Here is a 27,588-nt window from a genome sequence, read left to right as displayed (position 1 = left end):
ACCTTTTTCTAGACAAGAACCCAAGAGTCCCCCTTTTTGTCCAGGACTCTTTCTATTATAGGATTACTTATGGGTTTTCCTAATTAAAAAGAAACCAAAATAAAACAAAAACTGAAGGAGTTATTCCAACCATTTCCCCCATTTTATGGGGGTAGCAAATATGCCTCAGAGCAGTACACTGACTTGCTCAAGGTTCCCATATGAATTAGTGGTAGAGGCAGCACTAGGCCCCAGCACTTCTGCCTCCCAATGGGTTGCTTTTTCATTGTCCAAAAGCAAGATTCTGACTTCATAATTCAATTTAGAGGATACCCTGAAGTTCTGAAAAGGCAGGAAGGGTGGAATGAACAGCACAACATCCTTTTTAAATGGAAAAAGTTTATTTTTTGCAGGTGTTGAAACATTCACACATAAAAAGGCACAAGCAGGAATGTGAAATTAGATCATTTGTTCCTTAATTGCACATTTTGAGAGGGAATTTCACAGCAAGAAAAACGCCATTCATGGCTTTTCAGATTAGAATAGAAAACAAAAGCAAGTCCGCTACCATTTGGATGTCACCAAGAATCCTTTCCCCTTCCGTCCCCTATTCCAATGAGGCAGGAATCCATCTAAGTTTGCTCCTCAGGGAACTGCCAGAATCATGAATCTGGGACTAAAGCCCGGCCTACTCTAGTGTTCTAGGACTGGCTCTGGAGAGGGGCAGCCTCGGCACTCCTAGTGCCACTCTGCCGGGCCCCACGGCATGCCTCCAAAGGGAGCTGCCAACCCGCTCCATTCCCAAACACGGTTAGGAGTTCCACTTGGAGTTCTCGACCTCAGCTGTGGTTGGGGTAAGTCTGAGAAGCCAGGAACCCCGGGGATGCCATCCTCACCCTGCCTCCCTGGAGAGAAGTTGCTGAGTTCACACCCCCTGCAGAGCTCCACATTGTCTTCTAGTGGCCCCCTTGCCCCCTGCTAGCTCAGTGCTACATTTTCCTGGCTCCTGCTCGCATCCGAGGAAGCTTCTTTAACCAGCGGCGGTCACCAAAGCGACACACTTGGCACTGTCTGACCCGACTTGTTCTACGTCCTTTCTCCTTCTGTCTGGCCCTTCTTTACAGGATTGAGCCACCACAGCTCTCCCGGCGTGGGGACTGGGGTGGGGAGCGAGAGGAAAAGAGAGATGCCTGTCCTGAATCGTGTCCGACATTTGTGAAGATGTGTCTCCTGAGAGCCTTTCTTCTGACGAGGGGACACTGGCTTAGGAGGCCCCCACTGACGTAAATGGGACAATTCCTTTGAATAAGATGGGCCAGAAAATGCCTCTCTGGGTTAAGTGAAAGTGGAATCAATTTATTGCCATGTTCCTGACTTAGAAGCAAAAATCAAAATAGTAAAGAGTCACAGTCATTAGTGGGGTGTGGGACACGATGCCTCACTCCACTCCCTTTAGTTTGAGGGTCCAGATCTTCATGTCCGCTAGATCTGGAGAGAGTTTGGGAAGGTAAATGAGGAGGCTACGATCCAGGGAGTCCTCCGACCACTTCAGCAACTCTGGGATTCCCAACATCATCACCTAGAAAGAATGAGAGGAAAGACAAGACCATTCTGTGTAATCAGCTCCAAAGCTAAGAGTCAGGGTAGGGAAGGATGTCGGATATGAGCTGGTCCATTCTGCTCACAGACAGGCACGAGCCCAAGTCTACACAGTAAGCTCAAGACCGACTCCAGAATTAAACCCATCCGTACATAAGAATGTGTGGCTTAACAGATAGAATTTTATGGAGTGCTTTACACGTGCTACCTTATTTGACCCTCATCTTCGAGAATCTTGGCGAAAGTGTTATTATGATCCCATTTTACAGATGAGGATACTGAGGAAGCACAAGACTTACTGACTTGCGCGGTGTCATACTAGTAACTATCCAAGGCAGAATTCATCTATAAGACCACCTAGGAGACTCCATAGTGATTTGTAGTCTGAAGACTTGGCTTGGGTTCCAGTATTTACTAGCCAGGCGATCTCAGTCCAGTGAAGAAGACGCCTCTCAGTCTATCAGGCTTAAAAACCCCCCAACAAACAAACCAAAAAACCCATAATATTAGTTTCAAGAAAGAAGAGCAGTAAGGGCTAGGCAACTGGGGTTAAGTGAGTTGTTCAGGGTCACACAGCTAAGAAGTATCAGATTTGAACCTAGGATCTCTTCCTCCAGGCCTGGCTCTCTCTCCACTGAGCCACCTAGCTGCCCCTGGTAATAATGCATTTAATAGTTCACATGACTGTACCTGCCCTGGAAGGGCAGAAAGTATTTTTTTTTTTAGGTCAGCATTGATTTCATATATATATATTTGTTATATAAATGGAGTTTCTCTTTATAGAATGTAGTAAGATTGAGGGCAGGAAATCTTTAATTTTTAAAAATAAATTTTTGTATTTAAAAAAATGTCGACTGCATTTCTCACCCCTATTTCTTTCCCTCCCAGAGAGCTATCCCTTATATCATATATATATATATATTTTTTTTTTTTAAACCCTTACCTTCTGTCTTAGAGCCAATACTGTGTATTGGCTCCAAGGCAGAAGAGTGGTAAGGGCTAGGCAATGGGGGTCAAGTGACTTGCCCAGGGTCACACAGCTGGGAAGTGTCTGAGACCAGATTTGAACCTAGGACCTCCCGTCTCTAGGCCTGGCTCTCAATCCACTGAGCTACCCAGCTGCCCCCCATATATATTTTCAAAGAAGAAAAAAACATCAGCCAAATCAATCAATCAATCAATCAATCCAGCTCCAAAACAATTGCTTTCTGCAAAGGAGTGGGTCAAGGTCTTTTCTCTTATTTAGGAGGAAATTTCTTGGACAGCTGAAATGTGAACAACACAGACTGAATTAGCACAGAATAAGTCACTCCAGTAAAATGCTGACCAGGAAAATGGTGGAAAAGACCCTTTCATCCCAGGAAGTAGGAGTCAAAATGTGCAAAAAAGGAGGCAAGCTCAGGAATGGCTCTCAGAGCAGTGGTGCCAGAAACTGATCCCTAGGGGCTGCATATTGACTTAGAAAACTACAGATTAGCATTATCTTTGTTGTACAGTAGTTTTGTTAATTGCAGGCAGCCCCCAGGAGTCTGACAGCTTTGCTCCAGAGGCCTTCTGGACTTTGTTAATGGTTCCAAGTGGGAAAGCTCTTTCCATATCGTTGGGCAGCATCAAAGGCTACTTACAGTTGTCATATTTGTTGGGACAGGGGAGGTCAGCTGGAGGATTCCAGACATGGGCCAGTCAGCAAAGAAGACGTACACAGCAGACTGTTTCGTGGTGAACCTGCAGAAGACAGTCACTCCAAACTTATCCATAGAGAAGCTTTTACATTTAAATGCAAAATCCGCAACATGCCTGTCCTATCAGAGTCCATTCCCATATTCCCATGGATGAGACCATTATTTGGATTCAGAGAGTTCCTGTCCTGTACCTAGAAGCTAAGAAATCCCTTTGGATTTAAGAGCTGGTAGCATTCTCTTTCTGATTTCCCTTCCAAATAGGGCCCTTCCTTTTCAATCAATTTAAATGGCATTTCATCAAGAGAATATAAGGGAGACACTCAGCAAGATTTTTGCTGTCACATAATGGACAGAATAGGATAAGAGTCACAAAGGGACATCGGAGGCTTACAGAGGAGAAAAGGGAGGCGTAGGGAGTAGAAAGGGACTAGTCTCAGGTCATCTGGGCTATAGATTTCAGGTAGGATCTCAACCCAGGGGTGGTCTTTTAACTCCAGAGCCATTGTTCTTCTTCCTTTTCAATACTGCCAAGCAGGGTGATTTTACTAAATAACCTGAGCATTTGAAGGGGAAAAAAGTCTGCAGAAAGCAAGGTATACTGCCAGGACAAACCCAAGAATTATATGAACACAATTACAAAATGCTTTTCACACAAATAAAATCAGATCTCAACAACTGGAAAAATATTAATTTCTCATGGGAAGGACGAGCCAAAACGAAAAGAAAAATGATGATGTCTAAAAAAAAGCTTGGAACAAGATCCATTTGGATCAGTCATCTGTACATTAATTGAGAGCAATAAATGGGTGTGAAACAAAAGAGAGTAAAAAAACCATTTGGAGTCAGAAGCCCTGGGTTTGAGCTCCAGCTGTACCCCTTTCTGGGTGACCTTTACTCCTCTGAATTCCAGTATCTTCATTGGACAAATGGGACTGATTCTATTTGTTACTCCTCATCATGCAGAAGAACAAGGCATCAAAGCATCATGTGAGCGTCAAAGATCATCGCCATCTTGGGGCAGCAAGCTGGCTCAGGGGAGAGACTGCCCTAGATATGGGAGGTCCTGGGTTTAAATCTGGTCTCAGACACTTGCTAGCTGTGAGACCCTTGGCAAGTCACTTAACCCTAATCGTCTGGGCCTTAGTGCTCTTCTGTCGTTGATTCTAAGATGGGAGGTAAGGGTTTAAAAAAAATCATTGACATCTTTCCACTACTCCTACCTCATTCTCCAATGTCTTTGATTTGAACACCTGTCTACTGGAAAACTGCAGCTGAAAGCAGAGAGTCCTGGACCAAGGCAGACATGTCACAGTGCGTCTGATCCAGTCTAGTGGTTTCATGGGCGAATTTAAGAGACCTGTGGCCCATGGCTCCTTATGGAGAGGGCTGAGAAAGCTCTGTAGAACCCATCAAGGGTCCCCACTGAGCCAAGACCTGATGATGCACTCCAGGGCCTCACGTGACTCTGACAGTCACGAATCTGTTCATTTCTCCAGGGGACCCTGGCCATTGTAATCCTTTTTTTTTCTTTTCTTCCTTTTTTTTCCTTCCTTTCTAAAGAGTGGTTATAGAGGTAGGGGCAAAGCTGGGCTTCTTTTCTTCCTTTCTAAAGAGTGGTTATAGAGGTAGGGGCAAAGCTGGGCTTCTTTTCTTCCTTTCTAAAGAGTGGTTATAGAGGTAGGGGCAAAGCTGGGCTTCAAAATCCCAGCTCTCTTGACTTCTAGTCGGGTATACTCTCCCCCACATCATTGAGCCTTTGAGCCATTTTTGTCCCTGTCATCTCTATGAATAGATCCCCTAGCTGGGGTTCAGTCACCTAGAACAACTTCTATTCAAGGCAGACATTAGAGCAGGGGCTCTGAACCAGGGATCCAGGGACCACCGTGGAACAATTACAAGGGGTATGTGAACTTGGATAGGGATAAGGTACATTACAATAGAATTGGCTTCCTGTGTAACCCTTACTATTTGATTATACATTTTATACACTGTTCTTGGAAAGAATCCATAAGCTTCACTGGACAGACAAAGGAATCTACAGCACAGGGAAGGCTAAGAGGCCCTGAGCAGAGCAAGTTGCCAGGATTTTCTGAATCTTTTATGAATAATCTATGGACAGAAGGTCCTGAGGAAAATCAGGGAACTGACGGCTAGGCTCAACAGGGAGAGGATCACGGGGAGGCTCTGTTGAACATGAAATGGAGTAAGCCATGTCTAGATAAAAGAGGGATCTTCATCTGGGATGGAACAATAGACCTCAACTGCAGAAGAGGGCAACTTACCATAGCCTGGAGGTGGTGTGTTCCATTTGTACCCTCCATGGCTTAGAAGCATAGATTCCTTCCCCATTGATGCTCAGCCATCTTCCCACAGAAAGAAGCCTTTCTTGAAAAATGGGGATAATCACTCCATCTTTTGTTGGTCCAATGTTGAGCAGATAGTTGCCTCCAAGGCTTACAACATCGACTAAATCCTGGAACGAAGAAAGAAAGAAACAATGATGTACCTTACCTGTTAACAGTGATGCTGGATACAATGCTAAAAAAATTCATAAATGTTAAAAACAACTGGAGGTACATTCTCTGTTTCTTAGGCCCTTAGAACTCAGAAGCCAGAATCCAGTATCTCAGATCTTCAAAGGTCCCCAGAAACTACAATCCTAGATATAGAAGGATCCTTAGAACACAGAAGTTCAAGTCGGGAGGGACTTATCAAATATTTTTTGGGTAAATTTCTACTATATATTAAGTGTTGTACTGTGATTGTTATTGGCAATACAAATAAGTAAAAAAATGACACAATCCCTACTCAAAAGGAATGTCTATTACAACGAGGAAGATAAAGAGTATAAAATATATTCATATATGTACATCACAAATCCAAAATGAATGAAAACAGATATATGCAGAATAGTTTGGAAGGGAGGGGCACACAGGTCATGAAAAGGTTCATGGAAAAGATGATGTTAGAGATGGGAAGAAGACTCAGGATGTCAGGACTGGAACTCAGAATTTCAGAGCTGGGAAATTTCTTGGAACAAAGAATTTCAAAGCAGAAAGAGTCCTGAGAACTTACAATTTTAGAGCTAGGTAGAAGACTTCCACTATACCAGATCAGAGCTGTTAAGATACCTCAGAGATGAGCTAGTCCAATCTCCTTATTACAGGGATGAAAAAGCATGCTTAAGGAAGAGGTAGTTAAGATCAGAACTCCAGTCTTTGACTCCCATTGGTTTCCCACTATATCCGCCTTTTCCCCACCCTGGTTCAGGAGACCAAAGCAGCTCTTACCGAAATGATTTCAACATAAGTCAAAATATCACTGTTGTTCATGACTTCTCGATATCCCCAGGACATTTTATCAAGGGTGGTGCACATCTCCCACTTGCGTTCTGGAACAGTCTTTGGCTTGTATTTGTCTTTACAGTTAAGGTAACCCCCATGTTTACACCCAGTGTCTATGCCCCATCGATCATTAACCACAATTTTATCCTAGATGGTGAAGAAAAGTAGAGCTGAGTCACTATGGATAGAGCCACCTGGATGAATCTAGCTATAAAAGTAAACCTCCTTATTTTCCTTAGCTGACTTTGCAATTCAAGAATTCATTCTGCCAAATAAAGCTAAACCAGACCCATTTGTTCCACTGGTCTTCATATGCACTCTAGCTTATTCCTTTTTAATCTACCCTAGCACTGAATACAATCCTCCAGGTGAGATCTGAAGAGGACCAAATAGCATGACTATCACCTCCTATTCATGGAATCTCTGCCCGTCTTAATATAGCCCAAGATCCTATTAGCTTTTGTTTGTTGTCGTTCCCATTACGTTGCTGACTCAAGTGAAGCCTAAAGTCCACTGAGATCCCCAGATCCTTTTCAGAACAATTGCTGTCTATTCATCCCTCCTTCTCTTCTTATACTGGTGAAGTTGACATTTTGTACCCAAGTGAAGATTGGATAGTGATCCCTATGAATTTCTTCTTTTTAGAGTCAGCCCAGGATTCTAGACCCTCAAGATCTTTCTGGATCTGGTCATCCAGAGCATTAGTTGTGCTTCCTACTTTCTCTTGGAACTGGTGGGAGCCATCTTATGCGTGGATCATATATACTAACTCGTATTATAGTTGTGTGTGTGTGACTGATGTCCCCTGCTAGATTGTAAGTTCCATGAAGGCAGACAAAATACCTTATCAACACAGCATGCACATAGTGGGCATTGCATAAAACATTAGTGGCTGAAATGAAATGAAATGTTCATTACTAATCCTTGGCACCCTGAATGACTTTGCCCCAGACCTAAAGGGCTGCCATGGATGTCACCTAGGACCACACACTAGCGAACAATTATTTTCACCATCTGCCAAGGACAATGTGAACATGCAGGAACTTGAATTTCTTACTCTAAGTCTAATGAAATATCCCCACAGTAACAAGTTGAATCCTGCATTTTTGTAAACTCTCTTCATTTCCCCATCCAGAATTTTCTCTCCTGACAAATCAGGGAGGGGAAGGAAGGATGCACTTGGCTTCAGGCTCTGGCTCCCCCAGCCTTCTACTGTCACAGCCAGTCACTGACCAGTCACATACCTTAACAGGGCTATCATTGTACAGCCAGGCGAGGAACTCAGTGGAATTCCAGTAAGTGTCTGGGGCTTCCCATTCTCCATCAGACCAGATCAGGTCAGGTTTGTACCTGAAAGACACATGGATGGGTAAGAAGCTGGAGGAATCTTTACAGTCTACAGCAACAGCAGGGTCCAGGACAACCAGCAGTGGACCAGCAGCCATGAGACCAGGCTCCAAGCCCAGGAGCCTCCCTCAGGCAAGGAATCTCCCTATTTGAGCCTTAGTTCCCTTATCCCTAATCAGGGACTAGACTCCTCTCCTTGCCTCAGAGGGCTGTAAAGTACTTTGTAGAAGGGCAGCATGGAGCAGTGATCAGAGAGCTACTTTGAAGTCAGGATGACCTGGGTAAGCTGCTAAATCTCTGAGTGCTCTTGAGCATTTTTTAAGAAGATGCTGTTGATCTGCCTTGGAAAAATAACTTCTTTATTGAGAGATCCCTACACCAATGAAATCACATACCTGGAAAAAAATAAATGGGCTTTGTAATCATAGAATGTTACTCCCTGAGCCCATTCCCCGGCAGCATGATCTGACTTACTTAGCTCCTCGCTGCATAGAAATTACTGGTCTTTTGGAGCTATAGTTGACCTTACTCCTTAGTAAGAGTGCACTCAGAGCTTAGTGGAATGATTATGCCTATAGAGGATGTTTTTTCAAGCAACAAAAACCAACTTCCTGCATCTCCTATTTCTCTAGCCCTTTAAAGTTATAAAGTTCTATTAAATAGGGCTAGTAATATAAATGTAATAACCAAGTTTTATAGGGAATGAAAACTAAAGGTCAGAGAAGTTCTTACTTGTTCACAAGATCAACCAATTCTGGCAGAGCCTTAGTCATGACAAAGTTCTGGGTTGTGAAATTATTATCCTTGTCAAGTACATATAAGGGATTAAACCACTCCAGGAGTGAATGGTATAGTCCATAATGGATATTCCTAAAAAAAAGAAACAGAAAACAGAATTATTGCACAATGAATTAAAAAACCCCAACAACCTTCTCTTCTGTCTTAGAATCAATACTTAAGCATCAGTTCCAAGATAGAAGAATAGTAAGGGGTGGGCAATGAGGGTTAAGTGACCTGCCCAGGGTCATATGGCTGGGAAGTATCTGAGGCTAGATCTGAACCCAGGGCTTTCTGTCTTCAGGCCTGGCTCTCTATCCACTAGGTCAGTGGTTCTCAACCTTTCTAATGCCATGACCCCACAATACAGTTCCTCATGTTGCAGTGACCCCAAACCAAAAAATTATTTTGGTGGCTACTTCAAAACTGAAATTTTGCTACAGTTATGATTCAGAATGTAAATACCTGATATGCATTATATATTCCCATTGCTACAAATTGAGAGGTTGAGAACCGCTGCACTAGGTCATCTAGCTGCTTCACAAGAAAATTTTTAAAAGGTTATTTTAAAAAAAATAGCAGGATCTCATATAAGATAGTATATAACCAACAGATAGGGGAATTAAATCTGAAACAATTTTCAATTTTTTTTAGTGCAGAGATATTTTGTTTTAATGAGTTTCAGATGTTAGGGGTAAAATTCCCAAGACTGTTAAGGGTAAATTTAGGGTTGAGACTGAATACAAATTTTAGTTGGTCTCCAGGGATTTAAATTCTAAATCCCAATGAATACTCAAGTCAGAATGGAATTTTATGGTGGTTTATTTACAATAGAAGGAAGAAATTAAGAATGAGAGAGAGAGAGAGGAAAGGGAATAAAAACTGCTCTGGCCTGGGCTGAGCCAGGCAGGAGTTCAGAGGCCTCAGCTAAGGGGCCTCTCCAGAAAGCCAAGGGAAAGGGGAGTCAGTCTTATCACTCACCACATGACCATCTAAAAGGAAGCAGTCTGAGGAGTATCTCCAGGCTCGAATTCCAGGGCCAACTCTGCCAAAGCTCCCACTCACAGGAAGTGACGCAAAATATAAAGGCAGTTCTTTACATCACTTCCTGTGTCTCACATGTGCCAATGGTGGCTTAAGCTTGGCTTAGGACAGCCCAGGGGGTCAGTCAGTTGTTTCTGATTTGTCACTTGCATCACAGGCCTTCCTCCCCAACACTTAATCCTTAAGTGGGGGGTATATACATTCCTGGTTGCTAGAATTTTAAAGTCTAAGCAGGGTGGAGTAAAAGTAAAATTCGTAATCCCCCCAATGATGATTGGGGGACTAGTCTCCTCAGTTGATTACTAAACATAATCATCTTGTACCTCTAAAATCTTCTAACTGAAAGTGCATACAAAATTTTACTTTCTAAGAAGAAAGTACAATAGTTAGAGATAAGAGGGAAATAGAAGAGAGAGAGCACTTAGCTTACCACCATACTTGCTGCATCATTGCAAAGGAAGAAATCCTGTGGGAGGCGTTACTGCCAGTTAAATACCAATTGTGATCTCGCCAACATGGAGATGCAGGAGAGATGATAGGGAATTCTGGGAATTCCTTTCTAAGGATCATATCCTCTGCTCTCATCCCAATCTTTTCTTTCTCCCTAGCTAACTTCCTCATACTAATGCTTTCTAGGCTTTAAGAAAACACTTCAGGTAGCAACTTCTACAGCTCTCGGCCCACAGACAGTAAAGGGTTGGACAACTGGTAAGAAGGAGATTATAGGAGTCACTTAACTAGCAGTAGGAAAAGGATCTGGATTGCATTTCTGGGTCACAGTCCCAGAATGAGAAGGCACATTACCACGCCAAAGCTCAAGACTGCAGGGGAATGGGGATCCTGGTCAGAGTTCCAGGGTAGGGAAAAGAATGCCTATGGTTGTTCATTAACCAGAGCACAGGCCAGAAGAGTAGGAAACACACCCCTCTTTAGATCATACTACCTTGGAAAAACTGAAAATTTACAGTCCAAGAATTAGTCTTGAAAATAGCTTCCCAAAAATATGATGCTTGGGACAGTAATCCATCTGCCCCCTAAGCAAAGACCAACTTTAACAAACAGAAATTTTAAAAAATAGGCTGGAAAAATGAGCAAACAATAAAAAGAATCTGACCACAATGACAGTGAAGACCAAAACACAAACTCAGAAAAAGACGACAAAATCAAATTCCCTCATCCAAACCCTCAAGTTAAAATATGCATTGGTCTCAGGTCCCAAAATAATTTCTATAAGAGCTCAAAAAGAATGTTGAAAATCAAGTAAGTGAGGTTGAGGGACAATTGGAAAAAGAAACGAGAATAATTTGCAAGAAAATAATGAAAAAAAGAAATGAAGAAAATAATATCTTAAAAAACAGAATTAAAACAAATGGTAAAAAGAGGTACAAAAATCTACCAAAGATAAGAATTTCTTAAAAAGAAAAACTGGCCAAATGGGAAAAGATGTACAAAAATTCACTGAAGAGAATACAGTGATCCCTCACCTATCATGGGAGTTATGTTCCAGAGATCCCGGTGATAGGTGAAAATCTGTGAAATAGTGACATTATATTTATTTTATTATTTATATATATTTTAAGACTTTATAAACCCTTCAGCACCCAGGATACAGAACACAGTGCTATGGTTGGTCACCTTTCATTCTATCAGCCAATAGTGTGCCATGATAAGTGTAACTCTGAAATATAGAATTAGGTATATATTTTAAAAAAAACATGCTATACAATGAAGCTATAAGTGAACCATGATATAGTGAGGAATGACTATAACTCCTTAAAAGGCAGACCTGAGGGGCAGCTAAGTAACTCAGAGGATAGAGAATTAAGTCTGGAAATAGGAGGTTCTGGGTTCAAATTTGACCACTGATACTTCCTAGCTGTGTGATTCTGGGCAAATTACTTAACCCTAATTGCCTAGCCCCTACTACTCTTTTCTGCTTTGGAACAGATACTTAGAATTGATATTCTAAGTCAGAATTGTCTATGTGGGAAAAGCACAAAAATTCACTGAAGAGAAAAGGCAGAATTGGCCAAAAGGAAAGAGATACAAACCGTCACTGAGGAAAATGATTCTGAAAAAATTAGAATTGAGCGAGTAAATGCTAATGACTCTCTGGGACCTTAAGAAACAAACAAACAAACAAAAAAAAAACAAAATCAAAAGAATACAAAATATGAAGAAAATGTGAAATATCTCATTGGAAAAAACACTTGACCTGGAAAATATATCCAGGAGAGACAATTTAAGTTATTGGGCTACCTGAAAGTAATGCTAAAAAAAGGGGGGGGGTGCTGAACACCATCTTTTAAGAAATAAAAGTCTGAAACAACTGGAAAGTAGTTTGGCAGAAATTAGGTATAAACTAGTATCTTATACCATGATCTAGACATAAAAAGAGATATAAATAAATTAGAAGAACAGGAAATATATTATCTATTAGATTTATGGACAGGAGAGGAATTTATGGGTCAACAAGAGAAAGCAAGAGATGTAAAATGGATAATTTTAGTACATTAAATTGAAAAGCTTTTGTACAAACAAAACAAATGTTGCTAAGATTAGAAGGAAAGCAGAAAATTGGAAAAAAATTTTCATAGACAGTCTCTCGGGCAGAAGCTTCATATCTAAAATATATAGAGAACTTTTGTTAAATTTATGAGAATAAGATTCATCCCCCAATTGCTGAATGGGGGAAAAAATAGGAATTGTCAGATGAAGAAATCAAAGCCATATCTAGATACATGAAAAAATGCTCTAAGTCATTACTAATTAGGGAAATACAAACTTAAACAATTCTAGGGTATCATCTCATATCTATCAGATTGGCTGAAATGACAAAGGGACAAAAATAACAAATATTGGAGGAGATGTGAAGAAGTGGGGACACTATTAATGGAACTATGAACTGATCCAACCATTTTGGAGAGCAATTTGGGATTACATCCAGAAAGCCATAAAACTATATATACCCTTAGACTCAGCAAGAGTTTTGCTGTGTCTATTTCCCAAGATCAGGGAAAAAGGAAAGGAACCTATATGTTCTCTTTGTAGTGGCAAAGAAGTAGACATTGAAGGAATCCCTATTAACTGGGTAATGGCTAAACAAATTTTGTGGTATATGATTGGATTGGAATACTACTAGACAATAAGAAATTATAAACAGATTAATTTAAATTTTTTACCCAATTACATGTAATAAATTTCTGCATAAGTTTTCCTAATTTATATGATTGAACTTATCTCCCTTCCTCCCATCCCTTCCTTTTCCTGGTGCTGGCAGGTGATTTGACTTGGGTTATATATGTATTATTGTGCAAAACATATTTCCATATTGTTCATTTTTGTGAGTAATATAAAATCAAAACCCCAAAACATAAACTCCCCCCAAATTGAAAAACTGTATGCTTTCATCAAGCAGATTTTTAAAAAACTTGGAAAGAGCTACCTGAGATAATGAAGAATGAAACAAATAGAAGCAAGAGAATGTTATATACAACTGCAGATTTACTATTTGAAGAATAACTGGTAAATGTTCACCTCTAGAAAATGAACTAAGTGGAAATATGAAAAAATATAATCTGATATATCTACATCTGTTTGCTGGAGGATGCCTTCTCAGGCTTGAGGGGAAGCAAGGGAATGGGTTACCTGGAAATAAATTCTAATAATTAAAAAAATAAATTATGAAGGAAAACTGCCTGTATATTTTGGAACCAGACTGCAAAATAGCAATTGAAAGAATCCACTGATCACCTTCTGAAAGAGATCCCCCCAAATCTCAGGAATAGTACAGACAAATTCCAGAGCTTCCAGGCCAAGGAGAAAATTTTGTAAGCTGCCAGAAAGACACAATTCAAATATCATGGAACCACAGTCAGGATAACACAAGATTTAGCAACTGCTAATATTAAATGACCTCTCAGCAAATTGAGTATAATATTCAGGGGGGAAAATGGATATTCAGTGGAGGACTTTCAATTATTCCTAATGAAAAGACCAAAGTTAAATAGAAAATTTGATCTTCAAATATAAGACTCAGGAGAAGCATAAAAAGGTAAACAGAAGAGATAAATGAAAAGAGATTCAATAAGGTTAAACTGTTTACATTCCTACATGGTAAGATGACACATCTAACCCCTGAGAACTTTATTATTATTAGGGCAGTTGGAAGAAGTATACATAGAAGGCATGAGGATCAGAATTGAATATGATAAGATAATACCTAAAAAAATTAAGGGGTTAAAAAAAAAGGAATGCATTGGCAGAATGATGAAGGGAGAGGTAGAATGGGCTAAATTAACTCATATAAAAGAAATACAAAACAGCTTTTATAGTGGAGAGGAAGAAAGGGGAGGTGGAGGAGAGTGCTTGAAACTTATTTTCATCAGAATTGATACAAAGAGGGAATAATACAAAGTTGGGTTTAGAAAATTTTTTACCCTTCAGAGACATAGGAAGGGAAGGGGACAAGAAAAGAGAAATGCTCAATGACAATGAGACCATTCTGCAGATTCTTCTTATGGGAAAGCCAAGGGGACAAGGTGAAGACATTTGCAAGTGACTGAAAGCCAGCAAAGGGTAGTCCAGGGCTAATAAAAAACAAACACACTTACTCTTCTCGAAGGAAATGTCCCAATTCTCCCACCAGATCCCGGTGGGGCCCTACATCCATAGAATTCCAGTTCCAAGACGTAGGACTGGGCCAGTTTGTGAAGCCTTCATGATGCTTGGAGGTCAGGACCACATACCTGTGGAAAGCAAAACCAAGTTGTTTTCTTTGGCCTTCATATTGTAGAAAACTTTGTTCAATATGCTGTTAGGATTCCTTTAAAATCACAGAGCACCTTAGAGAATATCTAGCAGGACTATAATATTATTCCTGTCAAAAGTTTCTCAGACTTTGCTTGAAGGTCTCTAAGGAGAGGGAACCCAGTGTCTTTGTTGGCAAGGATGCCACTTTTAGATGACTCAGGGTTAAGAAATTTTTCCTTTTATCAAGTCCTAATATTCCTCTCAACAATTCCTGCCTTATAAAATGTTTGCCTCTATTTTCACTTTATTGAGGGTGGAAGGGGACCAGTTGCTTCCTTCAAGATCTCCAACAAATGGTGGCTTTAAAAAGAACTGCAAGGGGGGCAGCTGGGTAGCTCAGTGGATTGAGAGTCAGGCCTAGAGATGGGAGGTCCTGGGTTCAAATCTGACCTCAGAAACTTCCCAGCTGTGTGGCACTGGGCAAATCACTTAACCCCCATTGCCCAGCCCTTAACACTCTTCTGCCTCAGAGCCAATACACAGTATTGACTCCAAGATGGAAGTTAAGGGTTAAAAAAAAAAAAAGAAAAGAATGTTTGATGGGCAAGGAGAAATGCTGGGTGTCTGTTTCAGCCTTCAGTTCTCACAGTGGGGTCACTGGCATCCTAAGGAGGTAAAAATCCTGAATTCACTACTACATGTTAGGAGGAGACAGGAGGGAAATAAAAGTAGGGTGTGTGAGAAAATTAAAATTATTCTGGCTCATTTAGTAACTGATTTTATTCCATGATTGATCCAATTCTGTATTACTGTCCCATTTTGCATGATTGCTCTAGCTCTCTAAGTTAAGTTTAGGAATGCACTTTCCCCTCAGAGTTTGTTTAGAGATATGGTTGAAAGGAAAGGTTATCACTCATTTTAAAAGTAAGCTCCTGGGATATCTGCTTGTTGTCTGCAAGCCCTAAACAGTTTCACATGGTGTCACCTCATGTCCTTGTGTAGTTAAAGATTTAATTTCATCAGGGAGGACAGCAAGCCTGGGAATACTGATCTCCTAGACAAGAGTACAAGAGGCAGGTGAATCTTATAAAATAATTAACATTCCTTAATTTTCAGAGACTTATAATAGCCACATCTGAATGACAACCTACTTTTCTCAGCACAGCCAGTTGGGAAGTTCCTAGATTACCTTCTTTCCTGTACACCAAAAAAGAGGGTTCCTGTCCTTATTGCTGTGGCTGGTCTTGTTGAGGTGGTTAGTCAAACCTTCTTTGTTAATAGTTATAGGTGTCATTGTTAATAAACTGATTTTTCTTAGAGTATGTACCTCATTTTACCTTTGGTGAATTTACTTGTGACTGGCTAGAACTGAGTGTTCACTAGCTCTTCTACTTGCCAGCTGTTACTTTTAATATTTTATATACCCTTGCAAAGACAGAGAAGACTTGCCTAGGAGTGATAGTTACTGTTTTTCTCAGTAGAAAAGAGAATATGGGAAGACAATATGGTAAATAGGGAAGAACCCTGAAGTTTAAAGCTATTCATTCGGGGCTTGAGTGCCTCTAACTATCTGTCTGACTTTGTACATGTTCCTTAACTTTACTTGGGTCCCAATTTCTTCATCTACAAAAAGTTCTCTGTAACCCCTTTCATCTCTAAGAGAACAAGACTGATCTGAATGTAAGAAGGGAACAGAATCATGAGCCAGGATGAAAAATGATCTTTCTTGATTTTCTTTTCCAAAGGATATAGGGTGGAAAATATTTGGAAAACCTAGCCTATTCCATTTATTCCACTAAATGAGAGGTTCTTCGTCTAGGGCCTGTGAACTTGTTTTTTAAATTGATTGATGATTGTTACAAATGGATTTCAATAACTGGTTTACTTTGCAATCCTATTTCATATATTTAAAAAAGATTATTATGGGAAGAGGTTCCTAGGCTTTTCCAGACTGCTAAAGGTTCCAGGACACACATAAAATAGGTCAAAACCCCCTCTTCTAAACCTAAGTGAGAATGACAATAACTAACCTTTATAAATGGGTTTAAGCCTTGCAAAGTACTTTTATATATATCTTTGCAGGAGTACTAATGATGTGGGCTGAAAAATGTCCCACAAGTCCTACCAAGTAGCTATAAACAATCAAACCTTGCTGGCAATTTCCAGATCACTTACTAAAATGACAGCATTCCCTCAATCAATCTTCTCCCCATCCCCTCCCTGCTTTCTAGTCACCACTCCCATAGTGTAATGTCTGCTACCCAACCCTTGCCATACATGGAATAGCACTCACTATGCAGCCCCTACTATCAAGAACCTTTGTCCTCTTGGAGAGTTGGCAATAGGAAAAGGGATAATGTGGGTTCACGTTCCCCTCTCCATGTCTGACCTTTCCCAGATCAAGTAGAAACTTAGAAGCTTTTCTAAGAATCCCACCAACTTTATAGAGGGGTTTTTAAGTCAGTGGGACTGCAGTTTGATGTGTCTGGCAGATTTACACTTCATTATTTCCTCCTCCTGCACCACAAATGAAAAGCAGAGGATTTGGGAACTAATCCAGAAGATAGGAGATGACACAGCTGAAACTAATGCTAATAAACTAATGAAACTAAACATGGATTTCTTGTGGGGGCTGCAGCAATCCCAGCTACTTACCCCCTGTTGGGATTATCAATCAGACAAAGGCAGGGAGAAAAGAGATCATATGATAAGGTGCCTGATTGAAGGCATGAAGTGCCCAGTGAGGAAGCAGGTTCATTATGAGAAATTTAAGGAAATTACCCAGGATAGGGAAGAAAATCCAGTCTTATTTCAGAGCAGGCTTGTAGAAGCCATGAAAAGCACATAAATATAGAATCTGAAAGCCCAGAAGGCATGACTATCCTTAATATACATTTTATTGGACAGCTGACCACAGGAAACTGCAAAAATTGGACATAGGACCTCTGACTCTTCCCTCGCCCCCCCATCCCAACTGCTCGATGTGGCCTTTTAAAGTTTTTAACAACAGGAATTTAACAAAGGCTGAGGAGGAACACTAGGCTCAGATGATTATAGCTGCCATTTCTATCAACCAAAAATGGAACCTTGGGAGACAGGCTCCTGCGTCAAATGTGGCAAGAAGGGCCTTGGTCCAGAGATTGCTCACAAAAGCAAAAGTCTCCTAGGCCTGTCTCAGTTGTGGACAGGATGACCTCTGGAAATGAGACTGCCCAGGATCTTGAGGCACAAACCAATTCCCCATCCTCCAGTATCTTCAGGACGTGATGGGACCCAGGGTTCATTTGGTTTGGCTCTCTCCCTCTCCATCACCATGGCAAAACTCAGGGTTGAGATAGACATGGCAGGTAAGTGCATTATCTTTCCTATAGATACAGAAGTCACTTATTCTGTCCTACCTCAGGTCTCAAGTCCCGCGAGACCCTGCACATACCACAGAGTTGGGATGGATGGGCACCAGAAGAGGTATTTAGAAACTCACCCACTCCCTATCTCTTATTCCAGCACAGCTTTTTTGGTAATCCTCTTCTGCTTGGTCCCCTTGCTAGGAAGAGGCATTATACTAAAAATGGGAACACATTTCAGCCCTGTTGGAAGTTCCTCCTGGGCTGGCGCCTTCACACCCTGAGATGATCCTTTAAATAGACCTCCACCTCCACATTCCCACTTCTGTATGGGAAGAGGTCAATCTCCAAGTCTGGGACCCAGGAGACCCAGGAGACCCAGGAAGGGCAATCCATGCAGACCTTGGCAATTGTCCACCTGAAAGATCCCAGTAAGTGCATCCCTAGGAAGCAATACCATATCAGCCCAGAGGTGAAGGCAGGACTGAAACTTTTGGTAGACAAGTTTCTTCACCTTGGGCTTCTGGTATCCACCCATTTTCCCTACAATATGCCCATCTTCCCTGTAAAAAAAAAAAACAAGTGGGGAATATCAGACATACAAAATTTAAGGGCTGAATGAAGCTGTAATCCCTATCTACCCTATTGTCTCTAACCTCTACATGATACTAGCCCAGATCCCCAGGGACACAGCTTGGTTTTCAACCTTAGACCTCAAGGATGGCTTTTTTTGTGTTTCCCTAATGTAGCATACCAGGCATGTTGGCATCTGGGAAGCATGGTTGATGTATTGACATTGTATTAAGAACTTAAAGTCCAAAGGGCAACAGAATTCCTAAACCGCAACAAAGGCTTAGCTCTCACCTGGTCAAACCACATTCCTTTGAAAAGCGCATGTCAGGTTGGTCTCCACCTCTCTGATCTTGTCATTATCTATTCAACCAATGTTAAGACCTATGCAATGTTACGTATTCATTGATCACCTCTCAATCCACAATAAATGCTGGGATAAGGAGCGCTATTCTCTCTCTTGATTCCTGGATCCTCAGAGTTCTTTCTCCTAATTTCTTCTTATCTGTTCTAGCGACACTGTCGCCCACATGCTTTCTATCTAGGACTTCTGACTCCCCACATGTTTTCTTATTTCTCATGTTTTCCTTTAATTGATACTCAAGGGAAAACATTATAAGGAGATAGAGCCTCTCCCCATATCTTTTAACTTGTCTTTGAGTCTTCGTTTATCATCCATTTCCCTCAGGCTCCTTTCTCTTTCTCAAGTTATAACCCACAGGAAAATTTATATAGCAACTGCAGGCCGGATTGTTATACCTATGCAAGGACTGTCAGTTCATTTTTGCTTCTGAGTGGGTGTCACCACTGGACTCCCTCCCATAGAAATACACTTGGACAGGCTTTTCTCCAAGGATTCAGGGATAGCCCCCATCTATTTGGCAATACCCTTAACAAAAATTTAAGGGATTTTCATTTCAACAACAGTGTGGCCATCCAATATGTAAATGACATCCATATCTACAGCCCTGATTTTTAAGTCCTCACATACGGATGCTGTTAGAACCCTAAACTTTCTGGGAGAAAGAGGATACAAAGTCTCAGTAAAAAAAGGCCTAGGTTTCCCAACAGAAAGTCCAACACATAGTCCATGAACTAACCTTCATCTTCCAATCTCTAACACATGAAAAAGCCTTTACCTCACAGGTAACCTGATAAGTAGGGAGGGCCCTAGGAATTAAATATCATCAGTATTCTGGCAGTCTCAGTCATCAGGGAAAGTAGAGGGAACATCAGGGAAAGAAAATGAACCATACTCTCAAGAGAATTCCTACTATTGGACTGTTTTCTTTCCTAGAATAATTATCTAGTGCACTTGGTTCCCTTTTCTCTTCTTTGCAGCCCTATAGACTGCTGGAATACCACAATGGGTCCAAAATGCCATTTTCCAGCTCTCCAAGACTACAGCCCTGGAAGAGAACCTTACCAACTGTTGGGCAACCCAGTATCCCTTTGGGATTCCCTTGAGCCTTTCTTCCCCTTGGGTACTTGGTGGTATTCCTTCATGCTTCCTTTGCCTTCACTATTGCTTCTTTTTCTATTTGGTCCTTGCCTGTTTAATTGTTCTGTTAATTTTGTGGCCTCTCAGTTTTCCCAATCCTGGTTCCAGATAGCGACTACTGAGCAACAAGTACATCTCCAACCACTGGATGATGCTTGTTATTGTCTTCCATTCCCAGAAATCTTGTGTTGACCCCTATCCTTCCAAGTAACATGGGATCCAGTACTTATCCCTTCCTAGTCCTTAGTAGGAAGTAGTTCCAGAAGACTGATCTTCGCCACTATCCTGGTTCTGGGCCTTGTGTTACTTGGAGCGGGGAATGATGTGGGCTGAAATGTCCCACAAACCCTGACAAGTAGCTGTAAACAATCAAAAGAACATGGGCACAATAACTAATTGATTAGTATGGAGCCACCTTTTAGATATAACATATGGTTTGCTTAGATTTATAATTATGAGGATCACATACCAGTCACACAGGACTAGGTTCAAACAATTGCTCAATTTCCACTCTCACTTTCTTCCTTGGAGTCTGCGTAGGAGAGAGCAAAAGTTGCCCTGGCGTGTTTAACATATCATTAACATGATGACACTTACATGTAGTTTGCCTCCCCTGGCCTCCAAAGTGGACCAAGGATAAAGTGAGAGCAACTCCTAGGGCAACAACCACCCAAACAAATGACCTCTTCCTTAATAATTAATCAAGACAAAAAGCTTTCCTGAGAACTTGCACACACTTACTTATCTATTTATCTTACCTTACTTGCTTCTTTTCCTAACCACGCTGCTACAACATTCTCTCATAATAAAGCTTGTTCCCTCAGCATGGAGTCAGTCTGAGCTATCAGTTCTTTGGACGAGATCCAAATTCCCCTGCCCACATCACTATTACATGATATTTCTATTTTACAATGCAGATGAAGAAACCTGAGACACAAGATGATTTGACAAAGGACAGAGAACTAAGTAAATAACAAGGACAAGCTTGGAACCCAGGGCTTCCTGAATCCAGTTTTTTTATAGTAGGCCATACTACTTCTTTGGAGGGGAGGTGAAAAGAGTGGAAAGATCTTTGGCATCCATTAGTGTCTGGATACAAATACCAGGCTTGCCTCTTACTTCCTCTGGAAGCTTGGGAGAATTGTTTAGTCTCCATAGGCCTGTTTGTTCATCTGTAAAACGACAAAGTTGGAATAGATGAGCCCTGAGGTTGCTTTCTCCATTTTTGATTTATAGATTGGACAAAGGACCAAAGGAAGCTAAGACCTCACAAGCTTCCATTAAATTAGCTTGCAGGTCATCAAAATCATTTTAACTGATCTGAGAAATGCCAGGAACTTATACAACTTCTAGCATGTGATGATGAGAACATGTGATTGGTGCTGTCATCCTGAGAAATACCTGTATGCAGTAAGCTTCTATCTTGCAAAGCAGGAATTTTTTTTTATGTTTTGGAGACATGATGTAATAATTCTTTCAAGGATGTATAGTGTTCAGAAAAACATTGGCTGGGAAATTAGGAGAAATGGGTTCCAATCCCATTCCTGAAAGGAATAGGAGGAGGAAGGAGCAAGTAGAAGACCATAGGCCAGCCAGATAATATAACCTGGGTTCAAGTTCAGCCTTTCACATTTATGGACTGTGTGACCCTATCAGAGCCCTCATCTCTGTCTCCTGGCTTCTCTGGCTTCCTTCAAGTTCTAGCTACAATTCCCCCTTCTAGAGGAAGCCTTTTCAGATCCCCCTTAATTCTGATACCTTCTGATTATTTCCTTTTTGTCCTGTATATAGCTTAATTGTAAATACATAGTTGTTTGTATACTATCTTCCTTATTATATTGTGAGCACACTAAATGACAACCTTTTACATAAATACAGGCAACATTTTAAGACTACAAGTCTTAGACCCTTAAACTCTTAAAAACTATAATCCTTTGCCAGTGGACAAGCTGTCTAGCCCCACCTCTATAGAAGGGGTTCTTGATCTGGATTTTTAAAAAAAATGGTCCCTGGATTAAAAAAAAAGATTATATTATTCTAATATAATTAATTTCCTTCATAAACTTATGGATTTTATATTTAAATACATTTTGAAAAGGAATCTATATGTATTACCAATTGCCAAAAGGCTCCATGACATAAAAACGTTTAATAATCCTGCCTAATGGGTTCTTTTGTATCTTTACTATAACCAGCCTTTGCTCAAAACATTCCAGGGAGGTGGAATCCACCATCCCTTGGGACAGTCCATTTCAAATTTGCACAGTTTATATATCACTAGGAAATTATTTTCCTGCTGTTAAGCATAAACTGACTTTCTTGACCTTCTAAACAACTCTAATCCACATTCTGATGTGGATGGGTGTTATTTTTTTTAACAAATTGTTAGTCTGCCTCAATGTCTTCCCTTCTCCAGGATAAATATGTCCAATTCAATTTCTTCAATTGCAACATATGGTATGGACTCAAGACCCTGTGCTGTCCTGGCTGCCCTTCTGGGCACTCTCCAGTTTATATCCAATGTAAACTTTACAAAAACCTTTAAGTAGGTTCTAGAATTATACCCATTTACCAAACAGGAAACCAGATATCGGAGATTAGGGAGCCTGCTGGTTTTGTGACCTTGGCTAAGCAACTTCTCTGACAGTCAAAAAGCATCTATTAAGCAGGATAAAATGGAGCTAATCCCAGAGGGAAAGTGCTATTACAACATTAAGGTGGAATCAGGAAGGGCTACTCAAGTTACCCATGGGTCACCTGGCCTAAATAAGCCCCCAACATCCCCCATTGTTCTCAGGACTCTAGATGTCAAAGATGACCACAGAATCAACTCCTGCTCCTGGAAGTCATTTGCCCAGTTTCTCTTGGCTCATTTTTCTTGTGCAGAAGGGAAAAGCTCTAATCCTTTTTTGTTAAAGGACCATAGGAAAAACTAGGATAAGAAGGGGAAGTGAATCAAGGTAGTGAAGGGGAAGTGGACCAGGGTGGAAACAGGGAAGTGTCCAAAGTGGCCAAAAAAGAGAACTGATGGCAGAAGGGGAAGGAAGAGAATCTAGTAGGAAAATAATAATCCTAGTGAAGCCAGTTTCCAAAGCCCATTACAAAGGGCCATTACTTAAATGACCCTAAATTACATCTCTTAAAATAACCCTATGAGATTGGTATGTATTTGCGGTCTTATTCCTGGAGTGTGGGAGATGCTTTATTTTTGTTTCCTCATTAGTAAAATAAGGAGGTAGGTCTGCATAACCTTTACGGATACCTAGGATCTGACCTCTTCCAGCTCTGGATTTTCTTGATGTTAAGGGCAGACTGCTCACACAGGGAGTCAAGAGCCAAGATCCTCCAGCCCTCTTTATCTTGGGTCTAGGGTTTTGTTTTGTTTTGTTTTGTTTTTTAATCCCCAGATGTTGGGTAAATAATCAGAGGCAGCCAGGTATAGAGAAAGGAACATCAATCAACAAAACCCTGAAGGCCAGCTTTAGAATCTTGGCTGTTTCCTAGCCCTATGATCCCTTGCTATTGCTACTTTCCATTCACGAAGCCTCAGATGCCTCATCTGTCAAATAGTGCAACAATGCATCTCTACTACTACAAAGGGGTGTATGGTGAAAAATCTATTTTATAAACACAAGTTCTCATTTTAATGACTCATTCTTTGGGAAGGTTACTTAGATGATCGTTGTTCTGTTCCCTCTAGCTCTTCGTGACCTAGTTTGTAATTTCCTCCTCCAGCGCATTGGACAGGAAACAGGATTAGCTGACTTTCCCAGGGTCACAGCTAGTAAGTGCCTGAAGCCAACCTGAACTTAATTTGGGTCTTTCTGGCTTTAGGTTCTGCAACAAATTGCTGCCTCTTTTAAATCATAGTAACCCTTAAAGGAAAGCATGTTGTTACCAAGACAAGAGAATGCTTATTGCTACCGAAATAATGCTTTGCTCTATCCAAAACAGTGGATACAGTCCTGGGTTTAGGAGTCAGAATGACAGTTTCTAGCCCTCTGTGGGCCAATCAACAAACATTTACTAAATACCAACTAAGTCTGGGATACCGTGCCAAGAGCTGAGGAGACAAAATAGCGGACAAGTCACTTATAGAAACCAATGCTATAGAAGAGCTTGAATCTGGTTCGGAATCCTGTTCCTAGCCCCCCTCCCTCCCCCTCCCGCCTACCCTTGGGTAGGAGACAGTATCGTTGTGGGGATCCGTACCCTGAGGCCCTGGCCTGGAATTTGTCGCCTCTGTGCCAAGTCCCTCTGCCTCTGCAAACTGAAGGCAGGTCAAGCCACAGGTCTGGGCTCCCGGTCCAGTCTCACCTGGCCCCAGCCGCTTTGAAGAGCTTTGCCCAAAGCTTGGGATCGAAGAACTTGGCTCTGAACTGGGGGGCAAAGTCTGCGTAGGAGAAGCCCGGGGGGTAGTAACTGTGCATGAAGATTTCGTAGTTTGGTAAGTGGGCGCCCTGCCAGTTCCACCAAAACCACTCGCTGCCCCAGGCCGGCACCGAATACACGCCCCAGTGCAAGAATATGCCGAACTTGGCCTCATCAAACCAGGAGGGTAAGGGGCGCGAGTCCAGGCTTTCCCAGTCCGGGGTGTAGCGCGCTGAGGCCGAGGCGGCTAGCAGAATCAGCAGCAGCCGCTGAGCGGCCGAAGTCACCATAGCCGCCATCGAGGCCACCGTAGTTTCCTCTCCGAGAGATTTCATATGACTTCGCCGGGGAACCCCCCCGGATCCCGTCGCTGGGCATAGGTTAGCGCGCGGGCTCCGCCTTCCTGCTGCGCTGATTGGTGGTCGAGAAAGACGGGGCGGGGCTTATCCTGCCTCCTAAACTTTTCTCTCTGGAGTCCAGCTAGAGGAAACGAGATCAAGTGTCACCTGGATTAGGATGCTAGCAAGGCGGGGTGGTGTTGGTGTTAATAATGGGCAGAGCCTTGGAGTTAAGGGAGAGGTCTGAGTTCGATTTCGAAAACCCTTTACCTGTCCAAGCCCGTTTTCTCATATGCAAACTGGAGGTCGACCCATCCCTATCTCTGGGGTGCGCCTGCGTTTGTTCTCACTTGGCGCCCGACACTTTGAAGAAGTTTGCCCACTGCTTAGGTTCGGAGAACCTGGCCGCAAACTGAGGCCAAGGTCAGCGTAGGAAAAGCCGGATGCACGGTTGTGTCGCTAGAAGGATTCCCATCTGGGATCCTGTGCCGCCCACCGGCGGCTGGACTCCCAGAGTACAAGCCTTAGTGCACCAACGCGCTGGTCTTTTGTCTAGTGGAAGCAGGAGGGCAGCGGCCGCACGTCCAGGTTCTCCCAGACCGACAAGCTCAGCAGGACCAGAGACAGTGGCAGCAGGGGCCAGAGCTGAGCCATGGCGGACATTATAACTTCTATTGCTGTGGTAATTACCTAAAGGTTCCTTGCAGGCTTCGTTCCTTTTGATTGGTCAAAGATCGAGATACAACTTCTTAATTAACTGGCTCTCCGCTTTTCTCTCCACTGATTGGCCAATGAGATGCAGCCTTTTAATGAGCATTAGCCTTAGCCCACTAGACTAGTCCCATCTCAGTTGGGGTGGATTCCTTCCATCTGACTTTCTCAGTTGTTACCAGCTTGGGGGGGGGGGGGCGGGGGGAGGGGACTGGAGCAAACTTCTGAACATTAGAATAAAGTTGAATATACTATAATACTGTTGAGTGTGGATTGTTAAGAGTAAAGAGTAAACTATTAGGGGTTGACGAATTATATTTTGGTGCTAATTTCACATTTGTTCTTTATAGCCATGGCAAATGCTTGAGGATCAGCTCACACCCCGTTTCAATGTCTTCTTCCATTTACTAAATAATACAGAGAGACTTAATTTTTGTCAGGTACTTTATATTCCCATTTATGTTCCCTTTCAATTTTCTCCAGAGGTTTGTCATCTTGAATTTTCTAAAGTTTTATTTGCCTCCTTAACTTCTTGTTTATTTTTTGATTTGGATTTATTTAGTTCTGAGAGGGGAAGGTTGAGGTCTCCCACTAGAATAACTCCCAAATTCCATGTTCCATACCATCCCCAGAGCTCAGACCAAGTTGAGAGGATGAACAAAGAACTTAAAACTATGATTGGAAAATTATGCACTGAGACACATTTAAAATGGCCTGAAATTCTCCCTCTGGCCCTATTTTATCTTAGAAGCAGGCCTAGAGGAGACCTACACATCTCACCATTTGAGATGCTTTTTGGACATCCGCCTATACAGGCTAAACCTTTTCCCCCTGCATATACATCACTATTAGGGGGAGATACTACTATTGCTTCCTATATACAGGAGTTACAGTACAAACTACGTGAACTTCATGAATCCAGAGCTGCAGTACAAGCTGGACCACTAGACTTTTCTCTTCATGACCTGAACCCAGGAGACAAAGTATATATTAAGAATTTCAAGCGTACTGGAGCAACTCAGCCTTCATGGGAAGGACCATTCCAAATATTGTTAACTACTCCAACATCTATAAAGACTGGAGGAAAGGACTCTTGGATTCATTGCTTCCATGTGAAGAAAGCATCTTCTGTTGAGACTGATTGACTGTACTCTATCATATGCATTGGAAATAGTAATCCATAGACAAATGGATGCTGTTTTTTGAGAACACATTGAATTACTAATTTTTCCTTATTTTTATTATTGCTTTTCTTTTATTTTGATTAGAATATTTTTTTCATTTCTTGTACTAAAGGTACATATTATTAACATTATTTTTCTGCAGTAATAGAAGTTTTATATATATATACTTGCTATAATGTCAATGCATACCCAAAAGCTTTAAACTATGGGAACCTGCCATTTATTGATAAAATATTATGGGACTATTTTAATGTATGATTCCAGAAAAAGGGATAAAAAACAAGGAGCACAGACTTAACCTGAAAAGTGCCAAAAAGAGCACACAGGAAATACTAATGTGAGACTCGAGGTTGCGACACTTGACTTCCTTGTATCTACACTCTTTGTGAAGTACTCATACAAGTACAAAGTTTGACTATTATGCTGGCTCCCTATATCCCTGAGAATGACAAAAATCAGACGCTTCCCTATCAAAATAGAATTCTACTTTTCTTTTCTTTCTAATGGCATGGCAACTTCCTGTAGTCTTGGCTGCAAATGGCTAAATGAAACATTACTGCATTCCATCCTACAGACTTGTGGGATAGAAATTATTTTAAATTGGACCTATACAAAGACCAATTTTGAATTTTTTTCTCCTTATGTTTTTGATTATTTTTCTCTTCTTTTGATAATTGACTAATATACCCCCATAACTCAACATTGCATCCTGAGCTGAACTGGATGTTTTTTAACACTTACTTCAGGGGGGATTGTATTTTAATTCAAAATCCAAGAATTTTGATTTTTTGTTTGAGATTGTATTTTTATAAAGTCTAAGATTTTGATTTTTGTTCGAGAAAAGATCTTCAAGGAAGAAGCTTGTTAACTCCTAAATCCAGAGAATGAATTGTTGCAGAAAGATACAGAAAACTTACACTACATCAAGAAGATCAAGAATGAACTTTGGATATGGTTGATTGAACTGAACTTTGATTGAACATTTATTGTAAATGTATACATTTATGCCAAAAGGGACTGCCCCTAATTTGGCTTTCTGTCAATG

At 41.3% G+C, this 27,588-nt stretch overlaps 1 protein-coding gene across 2 annotated transcripts; it reads right to left on the bottom strand.

The window, feature by feature from the left end:
* Positions 1-361: 361 nt before the first annotated feature.
* LOC100010723 (tissue alpha-L-fucosidase) lies at positions 362-25,984 on the bottom strand. Of its 2 annotated transcripts, XM_001364048.4 has the most exons (8): positions 24,257-25,984; positions 14,386-14,520; positions 8,684-8,821; positions 7,849-7,954; positions 6,551-6,751; positions 5,543-5,733; positions 3,204-3,303; positions 362-1,558 (listed from the first exon to the last, which is right to left on the bottom strand). In XM_001364048.4, exons 1-8 carry the CDS (start codon positions 24,643-24,645, stop codon positions 1,418-1,420), a joined length of 1,401 nt encoding a protein of 466 aa, XP_001364085.3. In that variant the 5' UTR covers positions 24,646-25,984; the 3' UTR covers positions 362-1,417. The 2 variants fall into 2 exon arrangements, with proteins under 2 accessions (XP_001364085.3, XP_007491360.2); XM_007491298.3 differs by lacking the exon at positions 6,551-6,751 and having other exon boundaries at positions 24,257-24,715.
* Positions 25,985-27,588: the final 1,604 nt, after the last annotated feature.

Source organism: Monodelphis domestica, chromosome 4, assembly GCF_027887165.1.
Source record: "Monodelphis domestica isolate mMonDom1 chromosome 4, mMonDom1.pri, whole genome shotgun sequence".
NCBI classification, from domain to species: Eukaryota; Metazoa; Chordata; class Mammalia; order Didelphimorphia; family Didelphidae; genus Monodelphis; species Monodelphis domestica.
The sequence above is the reverse complement of the archived record's forward strand: the minus strand, read 5'-3'. Positions and strand labels throughout refer to the sequence as shown.